At 41.6% G+C, this 27,483-nt stretch overlaps 1 protein-coding gene across 5 annotated transcripts; it reads right to left on the bottom strand.

The window, feature by feature from the left end:
• Positions 1–5,233: 5,233 nt before the first annotated feature.
• Positions 5,234–25,803, bottom strand: LOC115180204 (aryl hydrocarbon receptor nuclear translocator-like protein 2). 5 transcript variants are annotated; one of them, XM_029742103.1, is made up of 18 exons: positions 25,425–25,530; positions 25,018–25,126; positions 20,224–20,350; positions 20,076–20,114; positions 19,914–19,955; positions 19,049–19,206; positions 18,661–18,749; positions 17,853–17,945; positions 16,967–17,084; positions 16,478–16,624; positions 16,048–16,279; positions 13,343–13,449; positions 12,924–13,071; positions 12,642–12,694; positions 12,435–12,546; positions 12,143–12,227; positions 9,898–10,003; positions 5,234–6,476 (listed from the first exon to the last, which is right to left on the bottom strand). In XM_029742103.1, the coding sequence occupies exons 3-18, from the start codon at positions 20,271–20,273 to the stop codon at positions 6,304–6,306; spliced, it is 1,752 nt and encodes a 583-aa protein (XP_029597963.1). In that variant the 5' UTR covers positions 20,274–20,350; positions 25,018–25,126; positions 25,425–25,530; the 3' UTR covers positions 5,234–6,303. The 5 variants fall into 5 exon arrangements, with proteins under 5 accessions (XP_029597963.1, XP_029597964.1, XP_029597961.1 ...); XM_029742104.1 differs by lacking the exon at positions 25,425–25,530 and adding an exon at positions 25,256–25,406; XM_029742101.1 differs by lacking the exon at positions 25,018–25,126 and having other exon boundaries at positions 16,478–16,621; positions 25,425–25,803.
• Between the last annotated feature and the right edge of the window lie 1,680 nt (positions 25,804–27,483).

Genomic DNA, 27,483 nt, shown 5'->3' with positions numbered 1-27,483 from the left:
TCCTATGACAAAGGTGTCCTTTTAAATATAACAAATTGCCCATCAACATTTTTTTTTCTCATAAACGTATGACTCTTTTAAAAAGGTTCCCTCCCCTGCTCTTCAATAAGCTCTGTTCAAGGCCCTGATATGACTTAGGGAGGCAGGCAGGTGTGCTCTCCCTGGAATGTCCCTTGGAATTGTCAACGTCAATACGTTTTAATTTCTCTTTCCACCTAACATTAACAAGAAGTCACATGACAACAAGAGAAGACATAAATAGTTTATGATTTTGCTGCCAATTGCCGAACCTTGAAACTACAAGTGTAACGAATTTGTAGTTTCAAATGAGAAAATATGAAAACATGACTTTCTGCCGACCAGTGTTATTTAATTCTCAATGCTTTTGATAAACATAAAGGTCATCAAAAGATAATACTGTGTGATCACGCTCTCCGCAATGTGAGTAAGACCTTTAGACAGGTCAACATTTACAAGGCTGCAGGGCCAGATGGATTACCAGGACGTGTACTGCGAGCATGCGCTGACCAACTAACAAGTGTCTTCACTGGCATTTTCAACCTCTCCCTGTAATTTCAAGCAGACCACCATAGTGTCTGTGCCCAAGAACACTAAGGTAACCTGCCTAAATGACTACCGACCCATAGCACTCACGTCTGTAGCCATGAAATGCTTTGAAAGGCTGGTCATGGCTCACATCAACACCATCATCCCAGAAACCCTAGACCCACTCCAATTTGCATACTGCCCCAACAGATTCACAGATGATGCAGTCTCTATTGCACTCCACACTGCCCTTTCCCACCTGCATAAAAGGAACACCTATGTGAGAATGCTATTCATTAACTACAGCTCAGCGTTCAACACCATTTTGCCCTCAAAGCTCATCAATAAGTTAAGGACCTTGGGACTAAACACCGCCCTCTGCAACTCGATCCTGGACTTCCTGACGGGCCGCCCCCAGGTGGTAAGGGTAGGTAACAACACATGCGCCACGCTGATCCTCAACACAGGGGCCCCTCAGGGATGCATGCTCAGCCCCCTCCTGTACTCCCTATTCACACATGACTGCATGGCCAGGCACGACTCAAACACCATCATTACATTTGCAGATGACACAACAGTGGTAGGCCTGATCACCAACAACAACGAGACAGCCTATAGAGAGGAGGTCAGAGACCTTGCCGTGTGATGCCAGGACAACAACCTCTCCCTCAACGTGATCAAGACAAAGGAGATGATTGTGGACTACAGGAAAAAGAGGACAGAGCACGCCCCCATTCTCATCGACGGGGCTGCAGTGGAGCAGGTTGAGAGCTTCAAGTTCCTTGGTGTCCACATCACCAACAAACTAACATGGTCCAAGCACACCAAGATAGTCGTGAAGCGGGCACGACAAAACCTATTCCCCCTCAGGAGACTGAAAAGATTTGGCATAGGTCCTCAGATCCTCAAAAGGTTCTACAGCTGCACCATCGAGAGCATCCTGACTGGTTGCATCACTGCCTGGTATGGCAACTGCTCTGCCTCCGACCGCAAGGCACTACAGAGGGTAGTGCGAACAGTCCAGTACATCACTGGGGCCAAGCTTCCTGCCATCCAGGACCTCTATACCAGGCGGTGTCAGAGGAAGGCCCTAAAAATTGTCAAAGACTCCAGCCACCCTAGTCATAGACTGTTCTCTCTGCTAATCCAAGTCTAGGTCCAAGAGGCTTCTAAACAGCTTCTACCCCCAAGCCATAAGACTCCTGAACATCTAGTCAAATGGCTACCAGACTATTTGCATTGCCCCCCCCCCCCTCTCCTCTCCACACCACTGCCACTCTCTGCTGTCATCTATGCATTGTCACTTTATTAACTCTACCTACATGTACATACTACCTCAACTAACCAGTGCCCCCGCACATTGACTCTGTACCGGCACCCCCTGTATATATTGTTCTTTTTTACTGCTGCTCTTTAATTGCCTGTTACTTTTATCTCTTATTCTTAAACGTATATTTTTTAAACTGCACTGTTGGTTAGGGGCTCGTAAGTAAGCATTTCACTGTAAGGTGTACACCTGTTGTATTCGGCGCTTGTGACGAATAAAATTTGATTTGATTTGACTTAAGAAAGCAAGAGCAAACACATTTTCATCTCCTCCTCTCACACACATTGAAAAGCAATAACACCCACTGGCACTGACAAAAACATAGACAGATACACTTCAGTATCAGCTAAAACCCACATTAAAACATTATATACACTGCTCAAAAAAATAAAGGGAACACTTAAACAACACAATGTAACTCCAAGTCAATCACACTTCTGTGAAATCAAACTGTCCACTTAGGAAGTAACACTAATTGACAATACATTTCACATGCTGTTTTGCATATGGAATTGACAACAGGTGGAAATTATAGGCAATTAGAAAGACACCCCCAATAAGGGAGTGGTTCTGCAGGTGGTGACCACAGACCACTTCTCAGTTCCTATGCTTCCTGGCTGATGTTTTGGTCACTTTTGAATGCTGGCGGTGCTTTCACTCTAGTGGTAGCATGAGACGGAGTCTACAACCCACACAAGTGGCTCAGGTAGTGCAGCTCATCCAGGATGGCACATCAATGCGAGCTGTGGCAAGAAGGTTTGCTGTGTCTGTCAGCGTAGTGTCCAGAGCATGGAGGCGCTACCAGGAGACGGGCCAGTACATCAGGAGATGTGGAGGAGGCCGTAGGAGGGCAACAACCCAGCAGCAGGACCGCTACCTCTGCCTTTGTGCAAGGAGGAGCACTGCCAGAGCCCTGCAAAATGACCTCCAGCAGGCCACAAATGTGCATGTGTCTGCTCAAACGGTCAGAAACAGACTCCATGAGGGTGGTATGAGGGCCTGACGTCCACAGGTGGGGGTTGTGCTTACAGCCCAACACCGTGCAGGACGTTTGGCATTTGCCAGAGAACACCAAGATTGGCAAATTCGCCACTGGCGCCCTGTGCTCTTCACAGATGAAAGCAGGTTCACACTGAGCACATGTGACAGACGTGACAGAGTCTGGAGACGCCGTGGAGAACGTTCTGCTGCCTGCAACATCCTCCAGCATGACCGGTTTGGCGGTGGGTCAGTCATGGTGTGGCGTGGCATTTCTTTGGGGGGCCGCACAGCCCTCCATGTGCTCGCCAGAGGTAGCCTGACTGCCATTAGGTACCGAGATGAGATCCTCAGACCCCTTGTGAGACCATATGCTGGTGCGGTTGGCCCTGGGTTCCTCCTAATGCAAGACAATGCTAGACCTCATGTGGCTGGAGTGTGTCAGCAGTTCCTGCAAGAGGAAGGCATTGATACTATGGACTGGCCCGCCCATTCCCCAGACCTGAATCGAATTGAGCACATCTGGGACATCATGTCTCGCTCCATCCACCAACGCCACGTTGCACCACAGACTGTCCAGGAGTTGGCGGATGCTTTAGTCCAGGTCTGGGAGGAGATCCCTCAGGAGGCATTGTAGGGAGGTCATACAGGCACGTGGAGGCCACACACACTACTGGGCCTCATTTTGACTTGTTTTAAGGACATTACATCAAAGTTGGATTAGCCTGTAGTGTGTGTGGATTAGCCCCTTTAATGTTGAGTGTAACTCCAAATCCAGACCTCCATTGGTTGATAAATTGGATTTCCATTGATTATTTTTGTGTGATTTTGTTGTCAGCACATTCAACTATGTAAAGAAAAAAGTATTTAATAAGATTATTTCATTCATTCAGATCTAGGATGTGTTATTTTAGTGTTCCCTTTATTTTTTTGAGCAGTGTATTTTAGGTATGGGTGGCCCCGGGAATCAAACCCACAATCCTGGTGTTGCAAGCGCAATGCTCTACCAACTGAGATGATTATTTTTCAATTGTCTGTTAAGTCAACAAATATGAATCTCTATGGATGACATGCAGTATTGGCCAAGGTGTTGAACTGACAGTCACAGGGACCGGGATCTAATCTTGGTCGGTACCCCCTGAATTAACTACACTGGGTGTCAGAAGTGGGATAGCGCTGCTGAGAGGTCATAAAAATGATTTCCCATCACAAGGGACTTGTGAGAGTGAAGCAGAGGGACTCATTTTCTAAAGGAAGAGGGTAGTGTAAGGACCATAGTACTCCCAGTAACAATTAAACTTGATAACTATTGCATTCACATACATATTTTCTAATATTCCATCTGAGTTGAAATGCAGTTTCCAGATTTTCTATATTTAAGTCACGCCTATAAATGACATTTACAAACTTTCAAGATAAAAACATACGTTTCATATTCAACTTTGTTAATGGGTTCAGATTTGTTTTTAATGTTTAATTGCATTGCGTGGATGCATTTGTCAGAGACAAAGAATATCCAAGTTTGACATGCTGTCACGTCCTGACCAGCAGAGGGCGTAATTGTGTTAGTTTTGGTCAGGATGTGGCAGGGTTTTTGTGTGTGTTAAGTGTTGTGTTGGTGATTGGACTCCCAATTGAAGGCAGGTGTGTTGAGTTGCCTTTGATTGGGAGTCCTATATAGTAGTGTGTGTTTTTCTTTGGGGTTGTGGGTAGTTGTTTTTGCACTGCGTTTGATAGCCTGCAAAACTGTTCTTGTCGTGAGTATCATTTATTGTTTTTTCACTGTGGATGCTCTGCGTGTTTTTTCATTAAAGAATATGAGTATCCACATACCCGCTGCGCCTTGGTCTTCTCTCCATACACATGCAGCCTATTAATTTGCTTTTCTGTACTAGATTACTTGATTCTTTGCACATGAAGCCATGATCTTCCCTCACCCAAAAAGTGTAATAATAATCAACACTGCAGGAGTGCACACAGACATTACAATTCAAGTCTTTACGGGCTCACTGATACTTCTCCTTTTTGTCCTTCAAGTGGCAATCACAATTGCAGAACAAAATGTACAGTGGATTTAGATTGAATTCCAACAATACAGACTTCATTTATTTTCAAGCACTTATTAGTATTTGGAAGGTGTGCAAACTTCACACAGAGAGAAAGTAATGCTCTGTTCATAGCAAAAGCAGCCACGGTATTGAGATTGGTTCTGGGACCAATAGTTTGCTGAAGTGAGGTTCAAAAGGTTGTTTGCAAGCATTGTTTTCCTTGTCTGGATTAGTTTCACACCTCCACATTCAAACAAACTAGGATGTGTTTGTATAAGGCAGATGCACAGGGATGTAGTGGTAAATAATTAAAGTGGGTAAGCGCTGTACGCTGGTTGTGGTGACGGGCAGTGAGTATTTTATTTCATTTGATCATTAAAAAGTTGAAGACCAGATACTTAAAACCATTGAGGACAAAACATAAAGCCTGAGAGCTTATTTCCATTGTGTTCCTCTAGGATAGGCAACGCACACGCTATTGCTAACACCAACGTTGCATAATAAATGTGTAAATGCTTTTCACAAAATAAAGTGTTTCTGTGCGTTTAGCCTCCATTACATCCCTGAAGGTGAATCTTCAGGGTGTTCTGTTTCAGTGTAAATGAAAACATTTCAAGAGAAGCAGCTCTACCTCTGAGTGTCTTCAGAAAAAGGTATGCCGCCGTCTTTACAATAGACATGGCAGCAATATTGATTCACCTACACAGAAGCCTACAATGCAAGAGCAAAAAGACAGAACAATATACAATTTCACTTTGTAACAACAGACACTGACAATTTGAGTGAAGACAAAGTTGTAATGTTTCATTTCAAGTTAGTCACACAAGTGATCAGTGTTCAAAGTTAATATACTTTGTAATTGATTAACCTATGCCTCCGTCCACTCCCTTGGAATTTGAAATGAACACTTTCACACCAGCGGGAACCCTAAGAGTACCAAACTATGGTCCAGCTGCTATCGATCTGTGAGCCCCCAGATATAGGCAAACTTGGGTTTTAGTACACATTCAGTTACATTGAAACATTGATCAAAAACTCCCCACCAATTGAACCATCTGTGTAAGCCACCAAAGAGTTTGCTGGTTTTAGAGCAGGCTGGATTTCTCTTGCTGAAACTTCTACAGAGAGCTGTAGAAGTCCCTCAGAAGCACATAAATCTGTTTCCTTGGTAGCGGAGCACATGAAAATAGTCCCTGGGTGGAGTTTGTCTAACCAAAAACTACAGAGTTTAGGACTGATGGAGTTGGGGGTCAATTCCATTTCAATTCTGGAAGTGAACTGAAATCCTCTTTGAAAATGCTTAAATAAATAAATGAAGTAATGTAGATAAGAATAAATATCATTTTTCAATTCTTGAATTGGAATCTCAGTTCTTCTCCTGAATTCATGGCATTTGAATCTCTGCTAGTGAGACCAGTGCATATTATCAAAGTCTACTGCGTCCCCCAGGTTGGCATCAGTCTCCAGCAGGCTCATGATGACGGCCATGGCAGCCTCATCGTTGCTCAGGATACCGAGGCCTGGTCCCACCATGCTGTCCAGGTCCATCTGGGAGCTCTCTCCTGGGGGAGAACAGGCTGTCATCAAAATCAACCAATATACAAAGTTATGTTAGTCATACAGTTGAAGTCGGAAGTTTACATACACCTTAGCCAAATATATTTAAACTCTGTTTTTCACAATTAATTTAATCCTCGTAAAAAAATTCCCTGTCTTAGGTCAGTTAGGATCACCACTTTATTTTAAGAATGTGAAACGTCAGAATAATAGTAGAAAATTATTTATTTCAGCTTTTATTTCTTTCATCACATTCCCAGTAGGTCAGAAGTTTACATACACTCAATTAGTATTTGGTAGCATTGCCTTTAAATTGGTTAACTTGGGTCAAACGTTTCAGGTAGCCTTCCACAAGCTTTCCACAATAAGTTGGGTGAATTTTGGCCCATTCCTCCTGACAGAGCTGATGTAACTGAATCAGGTTTGTAGGCCTCCTTGCTCACACACTCTTTTTCAGTTCTGCCCACACATTTTCTATGGGATTGAGGTCAGGGCTTTGTGATGGCCACTCCAATACATTGACTTTGTTGTCCTTAAGCCATTTTGCCACAACTTTGAAAGTATGCTTGGAGTCATTATCCATTTGGAAGACCCATTTGCGACCAAGCTTTCACTTCCTGACGGATGTCTTGAGATGTTGCTTCAATATATCCACAAAATTGTCCTACCTCATGATGCAATCTATTTTGTGAAGTGAACCAGTCCCTCCTGTAGTAAAGCATCTCTACAACATGATGCTGCCACCCCCATGTTTCACGGTTGGAATGGTGTTCTTCGGCTTGCAAGCCTCCCCCTTTTTCCTCCAAACATAACGACGGTCATTATGGCCAAACAGTTCTATTTTTGTTTCATCAGACCAGAGGACATTTCTCCAAAAAGTACGATCTTTGTCCCCATGTGCAGTTGCAAACCGTAGTCTGGCTTTTTTATGGCAGTTTTGGAACAGTGGCTTCTTCCTTGCTGAGCGGCCTTTCAGGTTATGTCGATATAGGACTCGTTTTACTGTGGGTACAGATCCTTTTGTACATGTTTCCTCCAGCATCTTCACAAGGTCCTTTGCTGTTGTTCTGGGATTGATTTGCACTTTTCGCACCAAAGTACATTCATCTCTAGGAGACAGAACAGTCTCCTTCCTGAGTGGTATGACGGCTGCGTGGTCCCATGGTGTTTATATTTGCGTACTATTGTTTGTACAGATGAACGTGGTACCTTCAGGCGTTTGGAAATTGCTCCCACGGATGAACCAGACTTGTGGAGGTCCACCATTTTTTTCTGAGGTCTTGGCTGATTTCTTTTGATTTTCCCATGATGTCAAGCAAAGAGGCACTGAGTTTGAAGGTAGGCCTTGAAATACATCCACAGGTACACCTCCAATTGACTCAAATGATGTAAATTTGCCTATCAGAAGCTTCTAAAGCCATGACATCATTTTCTGGAATTTTCCAAGCTGTTTAAAGGCACAGTCAACTTGATGTATGTAAATTTCTGACGCACTGGAATTGTGATACAGTGAATTATTAGTAAAATAATCTGTCTGTAAACAATTGTTGGAAAAATGACTTGTGTCACGTACAAAGTAGATGTCCTAACCGACTTGCCAAAACTATAGTTTGTTAACAAGAAATTTGTGGAGTGGTTGAAAAACTAGTTTTAATGACTCCAACCTCAGTGTATGTAAACTTCCGACTTCAACTGTATGCTAACCAAGGATAACTCTAAGTATAACTAAGTAACCCAAACATACACTTAAAACTGTCTGATTGATTACAGTCTAGGTAAATGAAAGATCATGTAAAGGCATTGCTTCTAAGATTGCAATCTGGTTTCCGAGCGAGTCATGGGTGCACCTCAGCCACACTCAAGGCCCTAAACGATATAACCGCCATCAATAAAAGACAATACTGTGCAGCCTTCTTCATCGACCTGGCCAAGGCTTTCGACACTGTCAATCACCGCATTCTTATCGGCAGACTCAACAGACTTGGTTTCTCAAATGACTGCCTCGCCTGGTTCACCAACTACTTCTCAGATAGAGTTCAGTGTGTCAAGTCGGAGGGCCTGTTGTCCGGACCTCTGGCAGTCTCTATGGGGGTGCCACAGGGTTCAATTCTCGGGCCAACTCTCTTCTCTGTATACATCAATGATGTCGCTCTTGCTGCTGGTGATTCGCTGATCCACCTCTACGCAGATGACACCATTCTGTATTCGCCCTTCTTTGGACACTGTGTTAACAAACCTCCAGACGAGCTTCAATGCCATACAACACTCCTTCCGTGGCCTCCAATTGCTCTTAAATGCAAGTAAAACTAAATGCATGCTCTTCAACCGATCACTGCCCGCACCTGCCCGCCCAACTAGCATCACTACTCTGGACGGTTCTGACTTAGAATACGTGGACAACTACAAATACCTAGGTGTCTGGCTAGACTGTAAACTCTCCTTCCAGACTCATATCAAACATCTCCAATCCAAAATTAAATCTAGAATCGGCTTTCTATTTCGCAACAAAGCATCCTTCACTCATGCTGCCAAACATACCCTCGTAAAACTGACTATCTTACCGATCCTTGACTTCGGCGATGTCATTTACAAAATAGCCTCCAACACTCTAATCAGCAAATTGGATGTAGTCTATCACAGTGCCATCCGTTTTGTCACCAAAGCCCCATATACTACCCACCACTGCGAACTGTATGCTCTCGTTGGCTGGCCCTCACTTCATATTCGTCGCCAAACCGACTGGATCCAGGTTATCTATAAGTTTTTGCTAGGTAAAGCCGGCCTAATCTCAGCTCACTGGTCACCATAGCAGCACCCACCCGTAGCAGGCTCTCCAGCAAGTATATTTCACTGGTCATCCCCAAAGCCAACTCCTCGTTTGGCCGCCTTTCCTTCCAGTTCTCTGCTGCCAATGACTGGAACGAATTGCAAAAATCACTGAAGCTGGAGTCTTATATGTCCCTCACTAACTTTCAACATCAGCTGTTAGAGCAGCTTACCGATCATTGCACCTGTACACAGCCCATCTGTAAATAGCCCACCCAACTACCTCATCCCCATATTGTTTTTTTTTGTTTTTTTGCTCCTTTGCACCCCAGTATATCTACTTGCACATTCATCTTCTGCACAATCTATCACTCCAGTGTATAATTGCTAAATTGTAATTATTTCACCACTATGGCCTATTTATTGCCTTACATCCCTAGTATTACTAAATTTGCACACACTGTATATAGATTTTTCTATTGTGTTATTGACTGTACATTTTTTTTTATCCCATGTGTAACTCTGTGTTGTTTGTGTTGGACTGCTTGGCTTTATCTTGGCCAGGTCACAGTTGTAAATGAGAACTTGTTCTCAACTGGCCTACCTGGTTAAATAAAGGTGAAATAAGTGTTTTTAATAAAAATGACTTTGTATAGGATTTTGAATGGTAACTACCTGTGTCCATATGTGTGTTGCTGCCAGCGTATGTGGCCCCCTTTGAAGCAGACTCTGATCCAGACTTGCTCACTGTATCTGAGTCAGTCACCTCCTCATTTGGCATCTGCAAGAGAAGTGGGTACATAATAATACATAACATCTTTACTTTATAGATTTTTTGATACAAAGTTCCATTTAGAAAACTCTTCAAGCGCACCTATTAAGAGGGGTAATATTTACCCTGGTTATTGATAAGTTAAAGTACATCAAAATATTACAATCAGTTTAAAAGTTTGTAGTCTATGCAAGGCATGTGTTCTGATAAGGGATTTATATGTTTAAATGTAATGATTAAATAATTCTACCCTGAAACGTAACTAATTAGTAATTACCGTAATTTCCGGACTATTAAGCGCACCTGAATATAAGCGCACCCACTGAATTTTTTTTAAATTATTATTTTGAACATAAATAAGCAGCACATGTCTATAAGCCGCAGGTGCCTACCGGTACATTGAAACAAATTAACTTTATACAGGCTTTAACGAAACACGGCTTGTAACAAAAATAAATAGGCTTTAACGAAACACGGCTTGTAACAAAAATAAATAGGCTTTAACGAAACACGGCTTGTAACAAAAAAATAATAATTAGCAGTAAACAGTAGCCTACCAAGAAAGTCATTGCTCCAGACCAAGCTCCCGTGCAGCAGCTCTATTTCCTTTTCCAACAGCCAGATCAATCGCCTTCAACTTGAAAGCTGCATCATATGCATTTCTCCGTGTCTTTGCCATGATGAGGGTGACAAAATGACTACCGTAATCAGAATGATGGGAAGTTTGAGCGTGCTCGATTTAATCTAAACAGTAAACAAAAAAGTTGTTTGACCTTAACCCGTTCGGCAATTTCATTGGTCTAATGAAAGCTTCATGCCGCTAAAAAACTGAGCACGTCACAGAATGTGTTTTTTTTTTTTTGAAAGCGGGAAAAATCCATATATTAGCCGCGTCATTGTTTAAGCCGCGAGGTTCAAAGCGTGGGAAAAAAGTAGCGGCTTATAGTATGGAAATTACGGTAGTAGTTTATGTAGCATGTATAATGAATAATTAAAGTACTAAACGTAAGTCCCATAAGGTTTAGTAGAGACCTGTGAGGAAGAGAAATGTATGTGTGTATGAGTGGGCCTAAGAAAATAGCGAGAACAATTAGACTGTGTTTGACCCGACCTAGCGAGAACTTAGAGAAACTTATGAGAAGAAAGGGAGTAACTCTCAAGGTTCCTCTAATCTCGGGGGAAAGGAACAGACAGCGCTGGGTAGTGATTAACAGTGGTGTCACGTCCTGGCCAGTATAAGGGTTAATTAGTATTGTAGTTTGGTCAGGACGTGGCAGAGGGTATTTGTTTTATGTGGTTCAGGGTGGTGTGTTTGTTTAAAGGGTGTTTGATTTAGTATTTCCGGGGTTTTGGTTTATGGTCTAGGTTTATGTATGTCTATGTGGAGTCTAGTGAGTGTATGTCTATGGGTGATTAATTGGGGTTGGGACTCTCAATTGAAGGCAGGTGTTTTCTCTTTGCCTTTGATTGAGAGTCCCATATATTGGGGTGTGTTTGTGTTTGTGATTCGTGGGTGATTGTTCTGTGTTTAGCCTTGTGCCTTACCAGACTGTTTTTTTTGTCGATCATTCATTCTTTGTTATTTTGGTGTTCATTTTTGTATTTATTAAAAATCAAGATGAGCCTGCACATACCTGCTGCGTTTTGGTCCTCCTTCGTTGACGACAACCGTGACAAGTGGTGAGAACTCTGGGGAGGGATACAACTCACCTACTGTTCGTGTGTATGTATGTGTGTAGGACATCTACTGTTTGTGTGGAGGTATGTGCGTAAGTAGGGAGTGAGTTATAAAATGAATGTCTTTGTATTATGGACTTTAGAACGTTCTCTGAATAAACTGTACGAACCTTTTGCAGAAGCTGAGTCTTTGCCTAATTATTCTTAACCCAGTGTCTTACAAACCTTGGGGATTGGTCAAAGCTTATTGATAGTTAGTTATTATCATTGGGATATAAAATTCTTCTGACAGTTCATAGGGAGACCTCCAGTGGTTTTGGTTGAGACCTGCATGTAAAAAAACCCATGCTCTCTCCCTTTATGCTGTAATGAAAATAGTTTACAACATATCTTTTTTTGTCAACATGGAACTACTGCCTGGGGCCCTAAAGACACAGTACGATGAGAGGTGAGGTAGGTAAGGAAACTCACGTTGGCATGAGAGGAGACCATTGGAGACCTGTCCTGAGGTGGACAGAAGGGACTGGAGGTTCCACTGGACGGAGAACAATTGACCCTGCACAGACACAGAGACATCGTCTATGCAACAGAGACATTTTGGCGGTGGAAGAAAGCAGAACTAATGTAACAAAATGTTCAGGAGCCAATAAAACAAAAAACTATGTAAGCTGACTGTACAAGTACCAGCTTCCTCCTGGTGGTCAAAGAAAGCTCTGTAAAAACAATGCTATTGTAAAATAATGCCATAATACACACAACACACCTGTTGGAGTCAAAGAGCTCGTTTGCTATCTGGGTCCCTATGCTGCCAGCGTAGATCATAGTGGCCATGCCATTGGAGATGCCAGGGATAAGGATAGTACGTTTGCTCTCTTCTGTAACATAGCGAGGGGTCAGGACAGTGAGCTGAGGTCGGTCCACACACCCAAACTATATCCAGAATGACCAGGACAAATATTCCTTTCCTTACCGTCCAACAGCTTGGAGCTGCTTGGCTGTTCAGCTTCTGTGTGACCGGGTCCCCTGTGTGGAGAGGGAACAGACAACAAATCATTGTACATCCCTTGTATGATGTCATTAGTACAACGCAGAGGACTCTCGAACAACAGCTACATTTTGGGTCCAAAATGGGACAATTTTGACTGAAATTGTGTCTTGATTCAAAGCAGATTATTAAATTAAATGTATTTTACCGAATATCATTATAGATTGTTCAACCCACAATCTAGACCTAATGTGAAAAGGCACTTACAAAACTCGGTTTGTTGACACAATAAACTCCACTTCTTTGGTCCACGGGTTTATAAAACTAAACCACTGACTTTGAAGCATGACGAAGGACCCATGTTTTGTTTTGAACTTGTAGCTTCTGGTCTCAATCTTGTCTTTACTGCGGAGAACTGTTGAGACACAAAACAGCACTTCTATCACTGAAATGTGCTTGAATCCCCCCCCACCCTCCCCAATAAAAAACAAGTAATGCACAGGTTATTATGGTGTAATTACCATTTTACCCTGCGACAAAGGTAAGAACCTGGTCATTTTCTGTAACCCGAAATAAAGTGCAACCGAAATATAATTAATATCTGTTTGAGCACCCTGCACATCTGGAGAAGATATGGTTCTCACCCATATGTAGATACGAAAGACAACCAAACTATTCTCCATTACCTTTCCTGTGTGTCTCTGCAAGGTGTTGCAGGTTGTCCTGGTGGAAGTACTCATAACAAGACGTCCCCAGTAGTTCCTGTGGCAAGTAGCCCAGAACAGTGGTGGCTCTGAAGGATAGAATACAAGGAGGCTGTTATTCTCTATAAACCAACTACAGTACCAGGTTGATATCTTCTGTCCACTTACCAGCTCTAACTATGTACATCATTTCAGAATGGCATAATAAATACTAACTATAACCATCAATATACATGATGCAGCCTTTCTGTTTCTATGGAAAAGAGTAAATGGAATGATTGTCAAACATTTGACCCCGGTAAAGTGAGCTGGGTTCTTGTTCTCTGAATTGGGATCAAATGCCAAAGTAGAAAGAATCTCACTCAAAAGTAACAAAAATAAAATAGACAAATGATTTCACTTATAATTCACTGTATCACAATTCCAGTGGGTCAGAAGTTTACATACACTAAGTTGACTGAGCCTTTAAACAGCTTGGAAAATTCCAGAAAAAGATGTCATGGCTTAAGAAGCTTCTGATAGGCTAATTGACATCATTTGAGTCAATTGGAGGTGTACCTGTGGATGTATTTCAAGGCCTACCTTCAAACTCAGTGCCTCTTTGCTTGACATCATGGGAAAATCAAACAAATCTGCCAAAACCTCAGAAAACAAATTGTAGACCACAAGTCTGGTTCATCCTTGGGAGAAATTTCAAAACGCCTGAAGGTACCACGTTCATCTGTACAAACAATAGTACGCAAGTATAAACACCATGGGACCCCGCAGCCGCCATACCGCTCAGGAAGGAGACGGCACATGGGGACAAAGATTGTACTTTTTGGAGAAATGTCCTCTGGTCTGATGAAACAAAAATAGAACTGTTTGGCCATATTTACCATCGTTATGTTTGGAGGAAAAAGGGGGAGCCTCGCAAGCCGAAGAACACCATCCCAACCGTGAAGTACGGGGGTGGCAGCATCATGTTGTGGGGGTGCTTTGCTGCAGGAGGGACTGGTGCATGTGGATATATTGAAGCAACATCTCAAGACATCAGTCAGGAAGTTAAATCTTGGTCGCAAATGGGTCTTCCAAATTGACAATGGCCCCAAGCATACTTCCAAAGTTGTGGAAAAATGGCTTAAGGACAACAAAGTCAAGGTCTTGGAGTGGCCATCACAAAGCCCGGAACTCAATCCTATAGAAAATTGGTGGGCAGAACTGAAAAAGCATGTGCGAGCAAGGAGGCCTACAAACCTGACTCAGTTACACCAACTCTCTCAGGAGGAATGGGCCAAAATTCACCCAACTTATTGTGGGAAGCTTGTGGAAGGCTACCTGAAATATTTGACCCAAGCTAACCAATTTAAAGGCAATGCTACCAAATACTAATTGAGTGTATGTAAACTTCTAACCCACTGAGAATGTGATGAAAAAAAATAAAAGCTGAAATAAATCATTCTCTACTATTATTCTGACATTTCACATTCTTAAAATAAAGTGGTGATCCTAACTGACCTAAGACAGGGAATTTTTACTAGGATTAATTGTCAGGAATTGTGAAACTGAGTTTAAATGTAGTTGGCTAAGGCGTATGTAAACTTCCGACTTCAACTGTAAATCAAACTGGACTGATGCCTTCAATGCACTCTCTGCTGTTGGTCAGAAGATCTCACCACTAGTGTTACATTTTAGGACAGCCTGGGTCACAATAACAAATTCACATACGTGAAAGGGCTACTGTTGTGAAATGGAGCTGCCTATTTGACCATCGATAAGTAAGTCTTTATCTTGACATGCTTACTATATATAAAAATATTTAAAAATATTTATATTTCCAACACAATGTTCCAAGTAAAAAAATGTCAACTTATAATCTGTATTTCAAACCAATAGTATTAGTATTGTACTGTTGCCATCTCTTGAAATAATCAGTACAGTCATCTCTTCAAGGGGCATATTGTCTCATTTGGAATGCATTCAGACCAGTTGCCGGAAAACTTGGGGTAACCCCATTACACTTACAGCCACTGTGGTATGGGTAGGGGGTGCCATGGCAAACCCTATCCAAGATGACTGCCTGCCAGGCCTGCCTTAACCAACGTCATTGCTTTTCTCTTTATTTGTTTCTTTCTTTCGCTGTTAATACAAGCACAGGTTGGGTTACCCAGGATATAACTGTAATGTTAACCAAGGCCAATTTAACTTACCGTAGCCTTGGCTAACATTACAGTATGTATCAAAACATACTCAACTGAAAGAGATCGAATCTGAACAAAACTCTGAGAACAATACGCTATGAAAGTTACCAGGAAGTGACTGCCCCTCAGCCTTGTAGTTTTTTAACTTTTGTAGGCTTTTTGAATGGTCTTCAATGGGCAAAAACGTAGCGCAATGGTCTTAAGTGCAAAAGCTCTGTAAAAACAAATATAACTGTATATACTGTATATATTACGGATTTGATTATATAATTGTGAAGCCTGCTCACGGACTTGATCCAGAAGTAAATCGAAAGGGGCGGTTACTTTCACAGGGTATAGATTCAGTTTTATTTTCCTCCCAGTGTTTTTCACCACGTGAAGGCTATGCCCACAATGCCACCTTATGAACAATATTGGTTCAAAATTAAGCCAACACTTGCCAAGAATATTTAATAATGAGCGAAAATCGCAAAACGGTTTGTGGAGGGGATAAGAGGCACAACTTACTGTTGGTCCACGAAGGTGAACTTGCCGTCAATTGCAAAGCGAGTGACAAACTGGGTGGGTTTGACCTTGACCTCTCGTGAGGGCTGACAGACATTGTTAGGGTGAACGCGGCACACAGCGACCAGGCAAGACAGATGGGAGGACTCGTTATCGTCGCTCTCAGCATCCAGCTGGGTGGAGGGCCAACTCCGCATGTAACCAGTGCAATGGACAGTGCAGTATCGTTGAGACTCTGCAGGGGGAGACAGTGTACATAAAACTCGTGTTTACACTTAACCCCCATAGGCAATTCCAATCAAGACCCTATCAGGGCTAACCTCAGTGAGGTGGAATCAAGAAAAATTCATTGTGCTTCTGGGTTGATGACCACCACGTTTCTCTCTGCTCATACGATGTATTTAGTGAAGTTCTCTCTGCATGGCTCTCTCACCCTTTTTCTTGGAGCTGCTGGGCTGGATGGTTTTGTCTTCTGTCTTCATAACTGTTCTGCTGTGCTTCATGCGGCAGAAGAAGGAGCGCCGTGCCCCTGTACACAGATGAACTGCTCCCACAGGACGGTCCTGCACCTGTAACCCTGCTAAAAAACCGGGAGAGCCTATGATCCAACAACATCATATTATATTTATAATATAAAAAAAGACATTGAAGACAGAACATAAAAATAAAGAATCTGTGACCTCAAAAGTGAACGAGGGCAAAGTGGAAACCAGTAAAGCAAGAACAAACAGATCCCAGGCTCTCTGCTCTTTCCCCTGTGCTAATAGAACTGAGATAAAAGCTGCAACTTTCTTTAAAGTAATACCGTTATAGTGGTGACATAGCTTTAACTGCATCTCAACAAGACACAAACAAAACACAGAGAAATAGATATGAAAATCCCAGCAACAGATACATTTAAATAAAGTCTTTGCAGACTTACTTTTGGCATCTATGAGCCGTTCGCGAGGGTATAATCCTGAGGCTGACAGCTGCTCTTTCACTTTACTAATGTCCTTCGGGTGGACATAATCAAAAAGACTCTGTCCAATTAGTTCCAACTGTAAACAAAAACAGCACTTTAATTATCAGAACCAAACTATTCATCTCAGAACCCGGAACCAAATCTTGTGTGAGCTAGCTAGCTAGCCAACTAAACTTCTGAACTAGGGGAAACAACTGATTCAGATCCCCCACTTCAGAACCACCTGAACTTTCTGGTTAAACATCCGGTCTCCACTTCAAGCATCACCTCCACAATATAAAGCATGAAACAGATTCAGGTATAACTTTACTATGGTACAGAAATTATAAGGTATTAAAAGGGAATTTCAATATTTTACAATTTCCTGTTAGATAGTTCCTCACCCTGTAAGTAGTCTGTGGGCCAGGAGAATATATAATCCATGGTTCAGCTTTCTTTAGATAGCCACTACAAACATCAGCTAACTTTAGCCACCACTAGCTAACAATCAATGGGAGTGGTAGGGGCATAGGGTGCCTGTTACAAATGGCCAAAGAAAACCAAACCATGGAACTAACTGAATGGCATAGCACTGTTAAGTAATGACCTCTTCCTAAAGTTGTCATTGAGAGTATTTAAGTGGATAATAGATAGGATTGAGTGATAGTGACATTATTGGAATCCACCGCAATAATTAGCTCAATTTAGAATGAAGTAGTAAATTAAGACTGCCAGACCTGCTTATTGTATATTATAAACTGGGTGGGTCGAGCCCTGAAAGCTGATTGGCTAAAAGCCGTGCTATATCAGACCGTATACCACACCCGCTCGGGCTTTATTGCTTAAGTATAACCAGTTCACTGACCCGACTGTAGTTGAGGAACTTGGAGATGGATTCTGAGGTAAAGAGGATCTTCCCCCTGTCACAACTCACCACGAACAGGAACCCATCTGCAGCCTGGGGAAATGAGACACGGCACGACCTCAATATATTTCAATCTGGGTCCATGAAAACACTGACACTGCTACAGTACTTTGAAACCATCAGTGTGTATCCACTCTCTCTGTTTACTCTAAAATGGCAGACTCTGTGTGACAAACATGCACACTTGTGGGAGATCAGAGCTGGCAAAGGTTATACAACAGAACACTGCAAGCGAGGGGAAAGAACTGGCTATTTCTATATGATTTCATTCTACATGGAATTGAGCGGTTGACACATCTTTTCTAATTAGGGATTTTCCAGAGTAAAGTTAGTTAGTGACTGAATGGAAAAATACTGTAGCAAACCCAGAGGGTATACCTGTGTTACTGTCCATAAAATAAAGTGTAGACTTAAAGTCTGAAGAAGAAACATGCCCACCGCGCTCTCATAACTTTGGATAAAATGCAGAACTTTGAGAATAGAAACCACACAATTGTAGATTTCACCTCATTATTGTAATCATAAAGGAATAACCCTAGGTCACTATACTATTGGTTAATATTATATTTCCCATATCAATACCAAAATGATCAGCTATTTTTGGAGCCTAGCAGACTCAACACACAAAAACTGTAAATTGACACACCACATAATCCTACCCACTGTTGTGACTGCTGCCACAAAACCAAATGGGATTGATCTTGGTTGATTGGAGAAAGAGATTGAGACAGAATGAAGGGCGGCCTACCGTGAGCACCAGGTGCTTGAGATCATCCTGAGGTAGAAACGAAGGCTTGCGTTTGTAGTTAACGTCAGTAAAGGAACTGCTGGCACCAGCTGACGAGACGAACACAGCATTGAGCTGTTAGTCTGTGTTGTACCTGTCCCTTAGGAGCTCAACATTTCTATCATAACTTGAGTTAAAAAATATATAGAAATATTCAATCTATATATCTATATAGCAATGAACCAAGCTATTTGTGTACAGCTGTGTATTTTGCCGCCACAATGTGTCCTAGGCTCTTACTGCATTAGTATAGCTTCATGAGATCTACCTTAAAGAGATGTGTGGTGCTGCACAGATTGCCTGGTGTGATACCGTATTGTAGGGGCAGTTTTGGGATGATGAGGCCTACCTTTCAGGGCTTTGAGATGCTGCACAGCCATTCGCAGAACCGTGAGTTTGTCAAGCTTTCTGGCCATGGGGTTCCAGGAGGGGATAATGGCTGACAGCTCGTCGATAAGGGTGTTCATTTTGTCCCTCCGCCGCTTTTCAATTTGGCTGTGTGGCTCCCTGTGAGTGAGGGCACAAATACACTTATTTGTCTCTCTCACACATATCTCACACACTTAAGTATACAGGTGTGTGATGGGTTGCGATCAAGTCAGCATGATATCACTTATAAAAGCAACAACACATGAAAGGGTGTGTGTTATTGTTATTATTGGCGTTACGTTAATGTGGTCGCTCGCAGCGTACCACCAGCTTCAGTATTAGTATTAGTATTACTAATACTGTAGTATTACGTCATATATAATATTAAAGTATCCTCCTGTTTGTTAAAGCCAGTGCAGTCAAAAATGTGATTTTCCTGTGTTTTATATATATTTCCACAACATGAAGTTGGAATAATACTGTGAAATTGTGAAAATGATGATAATACCCTTTTAGTGTAAGAGTTGTTTGAAATGACAGCCTGAAATTTCAGCCAGTTTTGGTGGGATGGAGTTTTGGCCTGCCTGGTGAATCTGCCAAACAGCTAGTTTTCAGTTTTCCCCTGGACCACTCTCAGACAGTCCTAGCGAAATTCTTGCTCGAGAAACTGCTCTTGCTAAGAAGCTATTTTTGTTTCTTTTTGACCATGTTGATTGAAAACAGTCAAAGTAAGGTACTTAATTGTTACCCAGAAGTGATTTTATATTGAGTTTTTTTTAAACAGCTACATTGGGCCTTTAACTCCCTTTCAATATAGCAAATTAATATGTATGCCAGGCTCTTACCTGAAGCATTTTATTTTCACCTGTTGATCATCGTCTTCCGATCTGAATTGGAAATATATATGATTATTTAAAATGATTCCTTTCAACACTTGGTCTGGCCCTGAGAGATCTTGCCAAGATTAGTGCTGAAATAAAAATCATTGCTAAAGAATCTTCAAATACCTGCTCTGTTGCTCCTCCATTTGAGCATCACCATTTTCCCTGCAAGACATAGAGAACACAAAATATAAGTCCATCGGGTAAGAGACAAAAATAAGAATGTTGTTCTTTTTATGCTGCTTTATGAAAGGTGAGGTCTCTCTGCTCTTACCTGTTGTCAAGATCCCCCTTCCGTTTCCTAGACAGCTCTTGGATTGGCATGGCTCCTGCCTTGTGGGGAGATATGACGTCAGGCCGAGAAACAGGAAGGCTATTGGTTTCTCCTAACTGCAAGGGTCCTAAACCACAGGCACAAGAACCATACAAAACTGACACATTAGTTTTGATTTCTCATAATTTGTAATTCACCCACGGTCAAATCGATGCATTATTGTAGCACTGACACTATTACGGAGGCCTAGAGACAAAATGAGTTGGTGTTTTGTTTAATTCCCCAGATTTTTTTATATTTGCCAATGTTGAAAACCTCCATGAAGAACATTCACATATCCCCGATACTCAACTGAAACCCTCAACTGAGGACTGAGAAAATAAAATAACGAATGAATGCAGTTACTTGCTTTCCCCAGAAGATGGCACAAATACCAACTCAATGGATGTTGACCTCAAGCATCCCATACACATGGTTGGAACGTTGTATCACTACAAGCTGCCTGGGTGTGCAAAATATTGTGTAAAAAGTTTCAAAATAAAAATACTTTTAAACCGTCTTATAAATATAAATGTTGTTGTGTTGATCAGTCACATGATAAGCATGTATGCACTAACTAACATCCACTTGAGAGGACTGTAAATAAACTCTCAATTGTAAGCCCATTGACAAATGTTCCTCAGTATAAATTAGTTTTAAGTTCAGCTAACTGGAAATGGCCTTACATCTTGTAACTGATCATCTTGAAAGCCATAAACCTGGCAGGTGAGGTGAATGAACTCTTCAACCTAAATCAGCCTACCAGACACCAACCTCTGGCACAGAGTTTCTCCCGGCTGTCACGCAGCACGTGGTGAGTTTCCATGTGCCCAGTAAAAGTCACCATAAGAGGGCGTCTAACTGGCTTTATCCCAGTTTTCCCCCAGCATGTGGGACGTGATGGTTTCAGCTATCGCCTTACCTCACTGCTTATATAATGCTGTAACATTGACCTACTTCCTGCACGACTGACTCCCCATTCTACTTTAAGCTGTGACATTTTATTTGAAATATTGTTTAAAAGGGGGAAGATGTTTTGGGATTCTAATGCTTCTAATCTAACACTTTAAAAAAACATTTTTTTTTTACAAATAATGGTTAATGAAAATTCCTAGGCTGTCTAGGAATTTTGGGGTAATTTCTGACATTGAGGTGGAATACAGATAAGATTCCATCCCTGCCCTCCCTCTCTTCCTTTTCCTGCAGGCATCTCACCAAGCATGAGAAACTGTAGTAGCATAAATGCAAAACAAGCGGAAATATTCCACAGGTAGAGAGATGGTAGTGGAACTACGGTAATTTTAATAATTGTGCTAATTCTTTAGTTGTATCATCATGTAGGGTAAATCTCCATTTATTTATTATTCCATTTTCATGAAAATAGTTAAGACAAATCTGACAAAGTTTGTTGCCCAATCAAGTAGAAACATTGTGGCTTTTGGATGTTTGACAAAGACAGCGAGTAGCTCAGGGTTGAGGTAAATTTAGAATGCTTTGATACATTAACATTTATTAACTGAAAATTGATATAAATTAGAACATCATAAATGTCATTAAGTCCAACAAAATTGTAAAGGGAAGAGTGGAGATCCCTATTTTGCAGTAACTAACTAAAGGGGAAGACAATGTCATATCAAATACAATTAGGTAGTTATGTGGGGAAATGGTTGTGCTACACATTCATTTGGTTGACCTACTTCGGATCAAAGTTCATCAAGGGACCGGAGCAACCCCTCGTAAATACGCAGCAGTCATTTGCTGGCTAGGCCAGCCTCTCTCCATGTCATCTCCTGCTGTTGTGCCTTTGAGCAAGACAGTTAACCCTTATATGCTCAGTGTGCTTCCAACCCCTTAAGGTGTGTGTGTCTTGGGGGGATGGGATACAAGCAGAAACTAATTTCTGTTCACTGAAAGAAAAAATGGACAGTATTCTTTTTAAATGTTGATCCAGTTCTTGTCGCTAATAGGAGATGCAGAGGGAAACGCGAACTCACTGACAACTGGGAACCAGACATCAACAAGTTCCCTGGTTGTGCAGGACATGAGTGGGTGGTGCAGAAACCAGGTCAAGTGAATCACCTTGAATGATACACTAAATTACACCTGGCTTCCTAAGAGATGACTGTATGGCAAGTGAGGCCTATGTGACGGAGGGAGAAGCCTCTGCATTGGAGCTCGATAATGCAGCCGCTGAACCTTCCATGGATGATGCTCTCTCCTGGCTGGATAAATGTGGCGAGGATCGCACTACACCATTGGACCAAGTCTTCAGCTGATGATGATAATGATGAAGACCCTGGCAGTCACAGCCCATATAAATGAATGGACCTTCAAAAGGACTCTCCCTCATCTAATGAGCTTCCTGTGGCTGGTGCCTCATAATAAACCTCCCCTATCCCTCACTACTCACCTGCCGCCCTCACACAAAAACTCGCTCTCACACAATAACCCCAGTGTGTCAAAAGGGTCTATGGTAAAACTAGAACATCCATGTCTAAAAATGGATTAGACAGCACAGCAGTATGACGTTATGGCAGTATGACATTATGGCAGTATCTAGTTAAAGCAGTATGACATTATGAAGTTATGGCAGTATATAGTTAAGGCAGCATGAAGTTATGGCAGTATATAGTTAAGGCAGCATGAAGTTATGGCAGTATATAGTTAAGGCAGTATTGGTGAGTATCCGAGTTCAGATTCCCTATTATATTCACTGAAAAAAACGCATGTAGTTTATCACCTGATATGCTAGTAATTAGTATAAGTACCCTTATTTACATTACACACATCTTTCTCCGTTCAAATTCTATATTATACTCATAGAAAATTGTAGACACCCGATAGGGTAGTTATTAGTGTCCAGGTTTACATTATGCACTTCATTCTCATCTCCCCATCATAACCCCACCATGGAAAAAGGGAGGTTCCAGTGAAGTTGTCCTGCACAAACTCATCAATCTTACATGTAAAAGCCTAGAATGAGTTAATCATTAATTTATTTAACTAGGCAAGTCAGTTAAGAACAAATTCTTATTTCCAATGACAGCAGGTTAACTGCCTTGTTCAGGAACAGAACAGCAGATTTTTACCTTTTCAGCTTGGGGATTCGATCTTGCAACCTTTCGGTTACTAGTCCAACGCTCTAACCACTAGGCTACCTGCCTCCCCAGCCTCCCCACAGGAATCGCTCCACCCCCACACCAACCTCTGCATTGGTTTTGAATACTACTAGGGGCCAGGCAAAATGGCAAAATGTTGGACACATGCATACATGAGATGAGGTACAATACTAAGAAAGAGGGCTGACAGTAGAATACATTTTGTTTATTCAATATACAAAACAGAGGGAATACATCTTGTAATGGGGGAATCTATGCGATTCAGGTGAAGTACAGTTGACTGTTGGCAATATGGTTTTAACAATTGGCTGCCTAACAGAGCGCTATGTAATACATTATTTCCTCTGTCCATTCTCTTTATCCATTCCTGTGTAACGTTTGTCATCCTAGAACACCTTTAGGTCTGGTACTACTTTAAGTTCAATAATTATTAAGGTCAGGAATAAAGAAATAAATATTGTTACAGTAATTGGGTGATAAGCCTACAACACCATTAAGAATTGTCAACCAATGTCCAGAGCAAGACTGTGAGTAGTCTCCCAACAAGGATAATGTTGTTATTGATAAAGGAAAGTCACACCATATTTACTTAGTGTGTCCCTTTGCATTTCATATTGTTAACGTGAAACTATAGTCCTATATAAACCAACCCAGGACATGATATTGGGGTATGATGGTAATGCATAAAGACTAGAGGCAAGATAAAAAAAATCCCAAGTGTTGCAGCTTGATTGACCTACAGTTTACCTCTTATATAAGAGTCCAAACGCTCACGTGCAGCTTGCGTTGAATAGTTATATCAAGTTATAGGCTCTGATGTTTTACAAAATAACTGAACACAGGCCTACATAGCCTAAACAAGTTACATATTGGACAAAGCGCAGCTAGCCTATTTGACGTAGCATATAGGCTCAATTAAAATGTGCCAGGCAGGCCTATACATTTTTAAAAATGTTTTATGCTGCAAATAGGTATTCTTTTCAAAGGAGCGACCTGAGTGACCATATTCAACTACATTCATAACACGTACATTATTGGATGTTATGGGCAAATTACAGAATGGGAAATTGTGTTATTAGGCATGCATGCAGCATATTAGCCTAGCTTGCACGTTCGGGAATGAATAATAATTGTTTTGGGCTGCGTTCTAATAAATCCAATGAGAATTTGGAAACTGTTTCATAACCCACTTATTGAAAATATTCTTTAACATTTTACCATGCATCGCCAGAATCACAATGGGGTCATGGAGATCAAATTACGAACATGTGGCAATGCATCAGAATGCTTTAGACATGGGAAATTCTCGTCACCAAAAGTACAAATTTGCCGCGATACATTGAAATTCAACAACTATCGAAACACGTAGGCTAGGATATGACTTTAGGCTACCCAAACACATATATAAAACACAATTTAGGCTATACGTGCGACTGAACAGGATATGGTGCAAACTTAATCCAAGCATACATTTCGTGATTGGTGCCATTTTATTTGATTAACTGGCTAACCGACATAGATTATTAGTCTAGGCAAAATTACCAAAGGCATGAACAGAAGATCTATTTTACACAAGGTTTACCGTAAATACAATTCCACCATGCACATATTCTAATGAAATCACGCCAACTCCTACCTGCGAAATAACATGGTAGAATGCCACAAATATAGCCAAAATGATTAAACTTCCACGGGCGCGTCCCAGGACTTCCTCGAGTGTGCGTTTGCTCCACTGATCTACTGACCTACATTTTGGGGGAGAACCAGAATTGTTTTTCAAAGCGAAAGACATGGAAACAGCTCCCCTCAATCCCACCCGGCGTATAGCATCGACTACAATAAACTATTATCACCTCATAGCCTAGAAAACTCACACGTGGTGCTTTCAAGACAACTCGGAAAGATCAGAACCTCCAAGTGAAAATTTGCGTACGGTTTTTGCGTAGAGTTTCCTATTGGTTGAATCTGATCCTTTTCAATCTGGAGCTCAGTTTACGAGTTTCCGAGTTGTCTTGAACGCGGTACAAATAGGTATACCAGTACCTGTTCGTTTGTCTGCGGTCACGTCATTGTCGCCGGCGGCTAAATTCTCTACGGACATGGTTGGAGCCGGTCAGCAGCAGCCCGGCGCCACAGAACATGAGGAAGTGTAGCCTAAATGTGGTACAAGTAGCCTACTGTAGGAGAGATGGGGAGAAGAGGCGGGGGATTGTTGTATAAATTTACTTTATGTTTTTCCTCCCCTCACTCTGTAATAAGGCGGAGAGGGGGTAGACATACAAACGTAGACATACACGTGCAATGATAAAGTAGCCTCCTGGGTAATGAGGATACAACTCCAGGAAAACGCGGAAGAGGTCAATCTGTCTTCTCCTCTATCACCAGTCACCACTACACTCGCATTCATTCACTCAAACCACCCATGAAGGGGACAGTGTTCATTGCATTCACACACACAATCTTTTCGTGGGCTATAGTCTAGCCCAGAGCAAGTAGGACAACCATTCATGAAACACCAATATGTCATTATCATTACAATTGTAAAGAGTATTCTGCATGAGTCCCTTATCAATAGGCTATAGTGTAGCTCAGCCTGATTTAGGAATTAAACGTTCATTCTATCCTTTAAAATGATAGGCTAAAGTGTAATTTTGCATGTATTTGAGGGAAAAGTGATTGTCTATATAGGCTACTACATAGGCTACTACACAGGCTCCCTATAATTGAACGGTTTTGTGTTGTGAGTGAAAACACTGCTTCGTCGTGTAAATATCCATGTCCAACCTGACAAATTACCATATATAAGTAAACTCATTCGAGTGGTCTTTTCCCCCCTCTTTCGAACATATTTGTCTCTCACCTGTTGTTATTCGAGACGTATGTACGAGACTTTATGTAAGTGTAAGTATGCACGTGCCAAACAAGAATCGCGTTGACCTAAATATTGTTGCGTTATACAACCATATAACCGTCACGTGTAGCAGCTGTCTCATTATCCCGTCTGTAGCCCGGGGTGTAATCATTAGTTCAAACAGTTGCATTCCATTTTGCAACTAAAACGAGAGTTTCTATTGGACAAATTGAGGCAAGTCACTCCACGTTCGTTCCGTTTGCTTCCGTTTAAAGAAACGGTTTGCAACAGAATCGAATACAGCCTGTCTACAGCTAAAGTAAACGGGAGTCCCAGAGCATTTTATAGCCCCACACACAACGTTATATAAATGTGTGAAAAAATATATAATTGTATCGGTTAGCCTTGAGCCTCATGGATTGAGGACATTTACAACGAGTTGCCTTTTACGCATGACCATTGGTCACAGTGATATCTTAAAATTGTCACGACACTGCGAATAAATAAATTGCACCACAAGTTTGCCTACATATTTACGCTACTATCTAGCCTACAAAACATTGTCATAAGTCTGTAAAATAGGCTGTTTTGGCAAAACGTCTTGCCTTGGCGAATAATAGGCCTATGCCTCTGAGTGACAATAGGTAAATTCAATGGATGGTAAATCATAGGCTATAACCGTGAGACATTATTTATTATTGTGTAGCCATAGCATTGTAGTTCTACATGCGATGTCACAACATCCGTCATTTAAATAAAAAGGCACAACTGTATTTGCGTCATCAGTGGATAAGATCCGCCCCGTCTCTACAAGGGCATGCGAACCTACTACATGAATGTTTGGAAATTAACATAATATTTCCCGAAATATTTTTTGGGGAGATAAATATTTTGGTAATACTTTATAATAAGCGTAAGTAATCATGTATAGTGTATATAGCAATAATATATTCATTTTGTTATTTGTGGACATTTAAAAGCATAAGCACTACAATTCAGTAGTAGTGTGGCCCAAAGGCCGGCAGATGGCGATATTGAGTCATTTCATCTTACTGTCCAAAAGGTCGATTTCCTCCTTAACTCGATTTAATGGAGGTGAAAAAGAGAGAAATTAACATCGAATTCTCTGGCAACAGCTCTGGTGGACATTCCTGTAGTCAACATGCCAATTGCACACTCCCTCAAAACTTAGACATCTGTGGCATTGTGTTGTGTGACAAAACTGCACATTTTAGTGGCCTTTTCTTGTCC

This window comes from Salmo trutta, chromosome 40, assembly GCF_901001165.1.
Source record: "Salmo trutta chromosome 40, fSalTru1.1, whole genome shotgun sequence".
NCBI classification, from domain to species: Eukaryota; Metazoa; Chordata; class Actinopteri; order Salmoniformes; family Salmonidae; genus Salmo; species Salmo trutta.
Note: the sequence above shows the minus strand (reverse complement) of the source record. Positions and strands in the feature narration are given on the sequence as shown.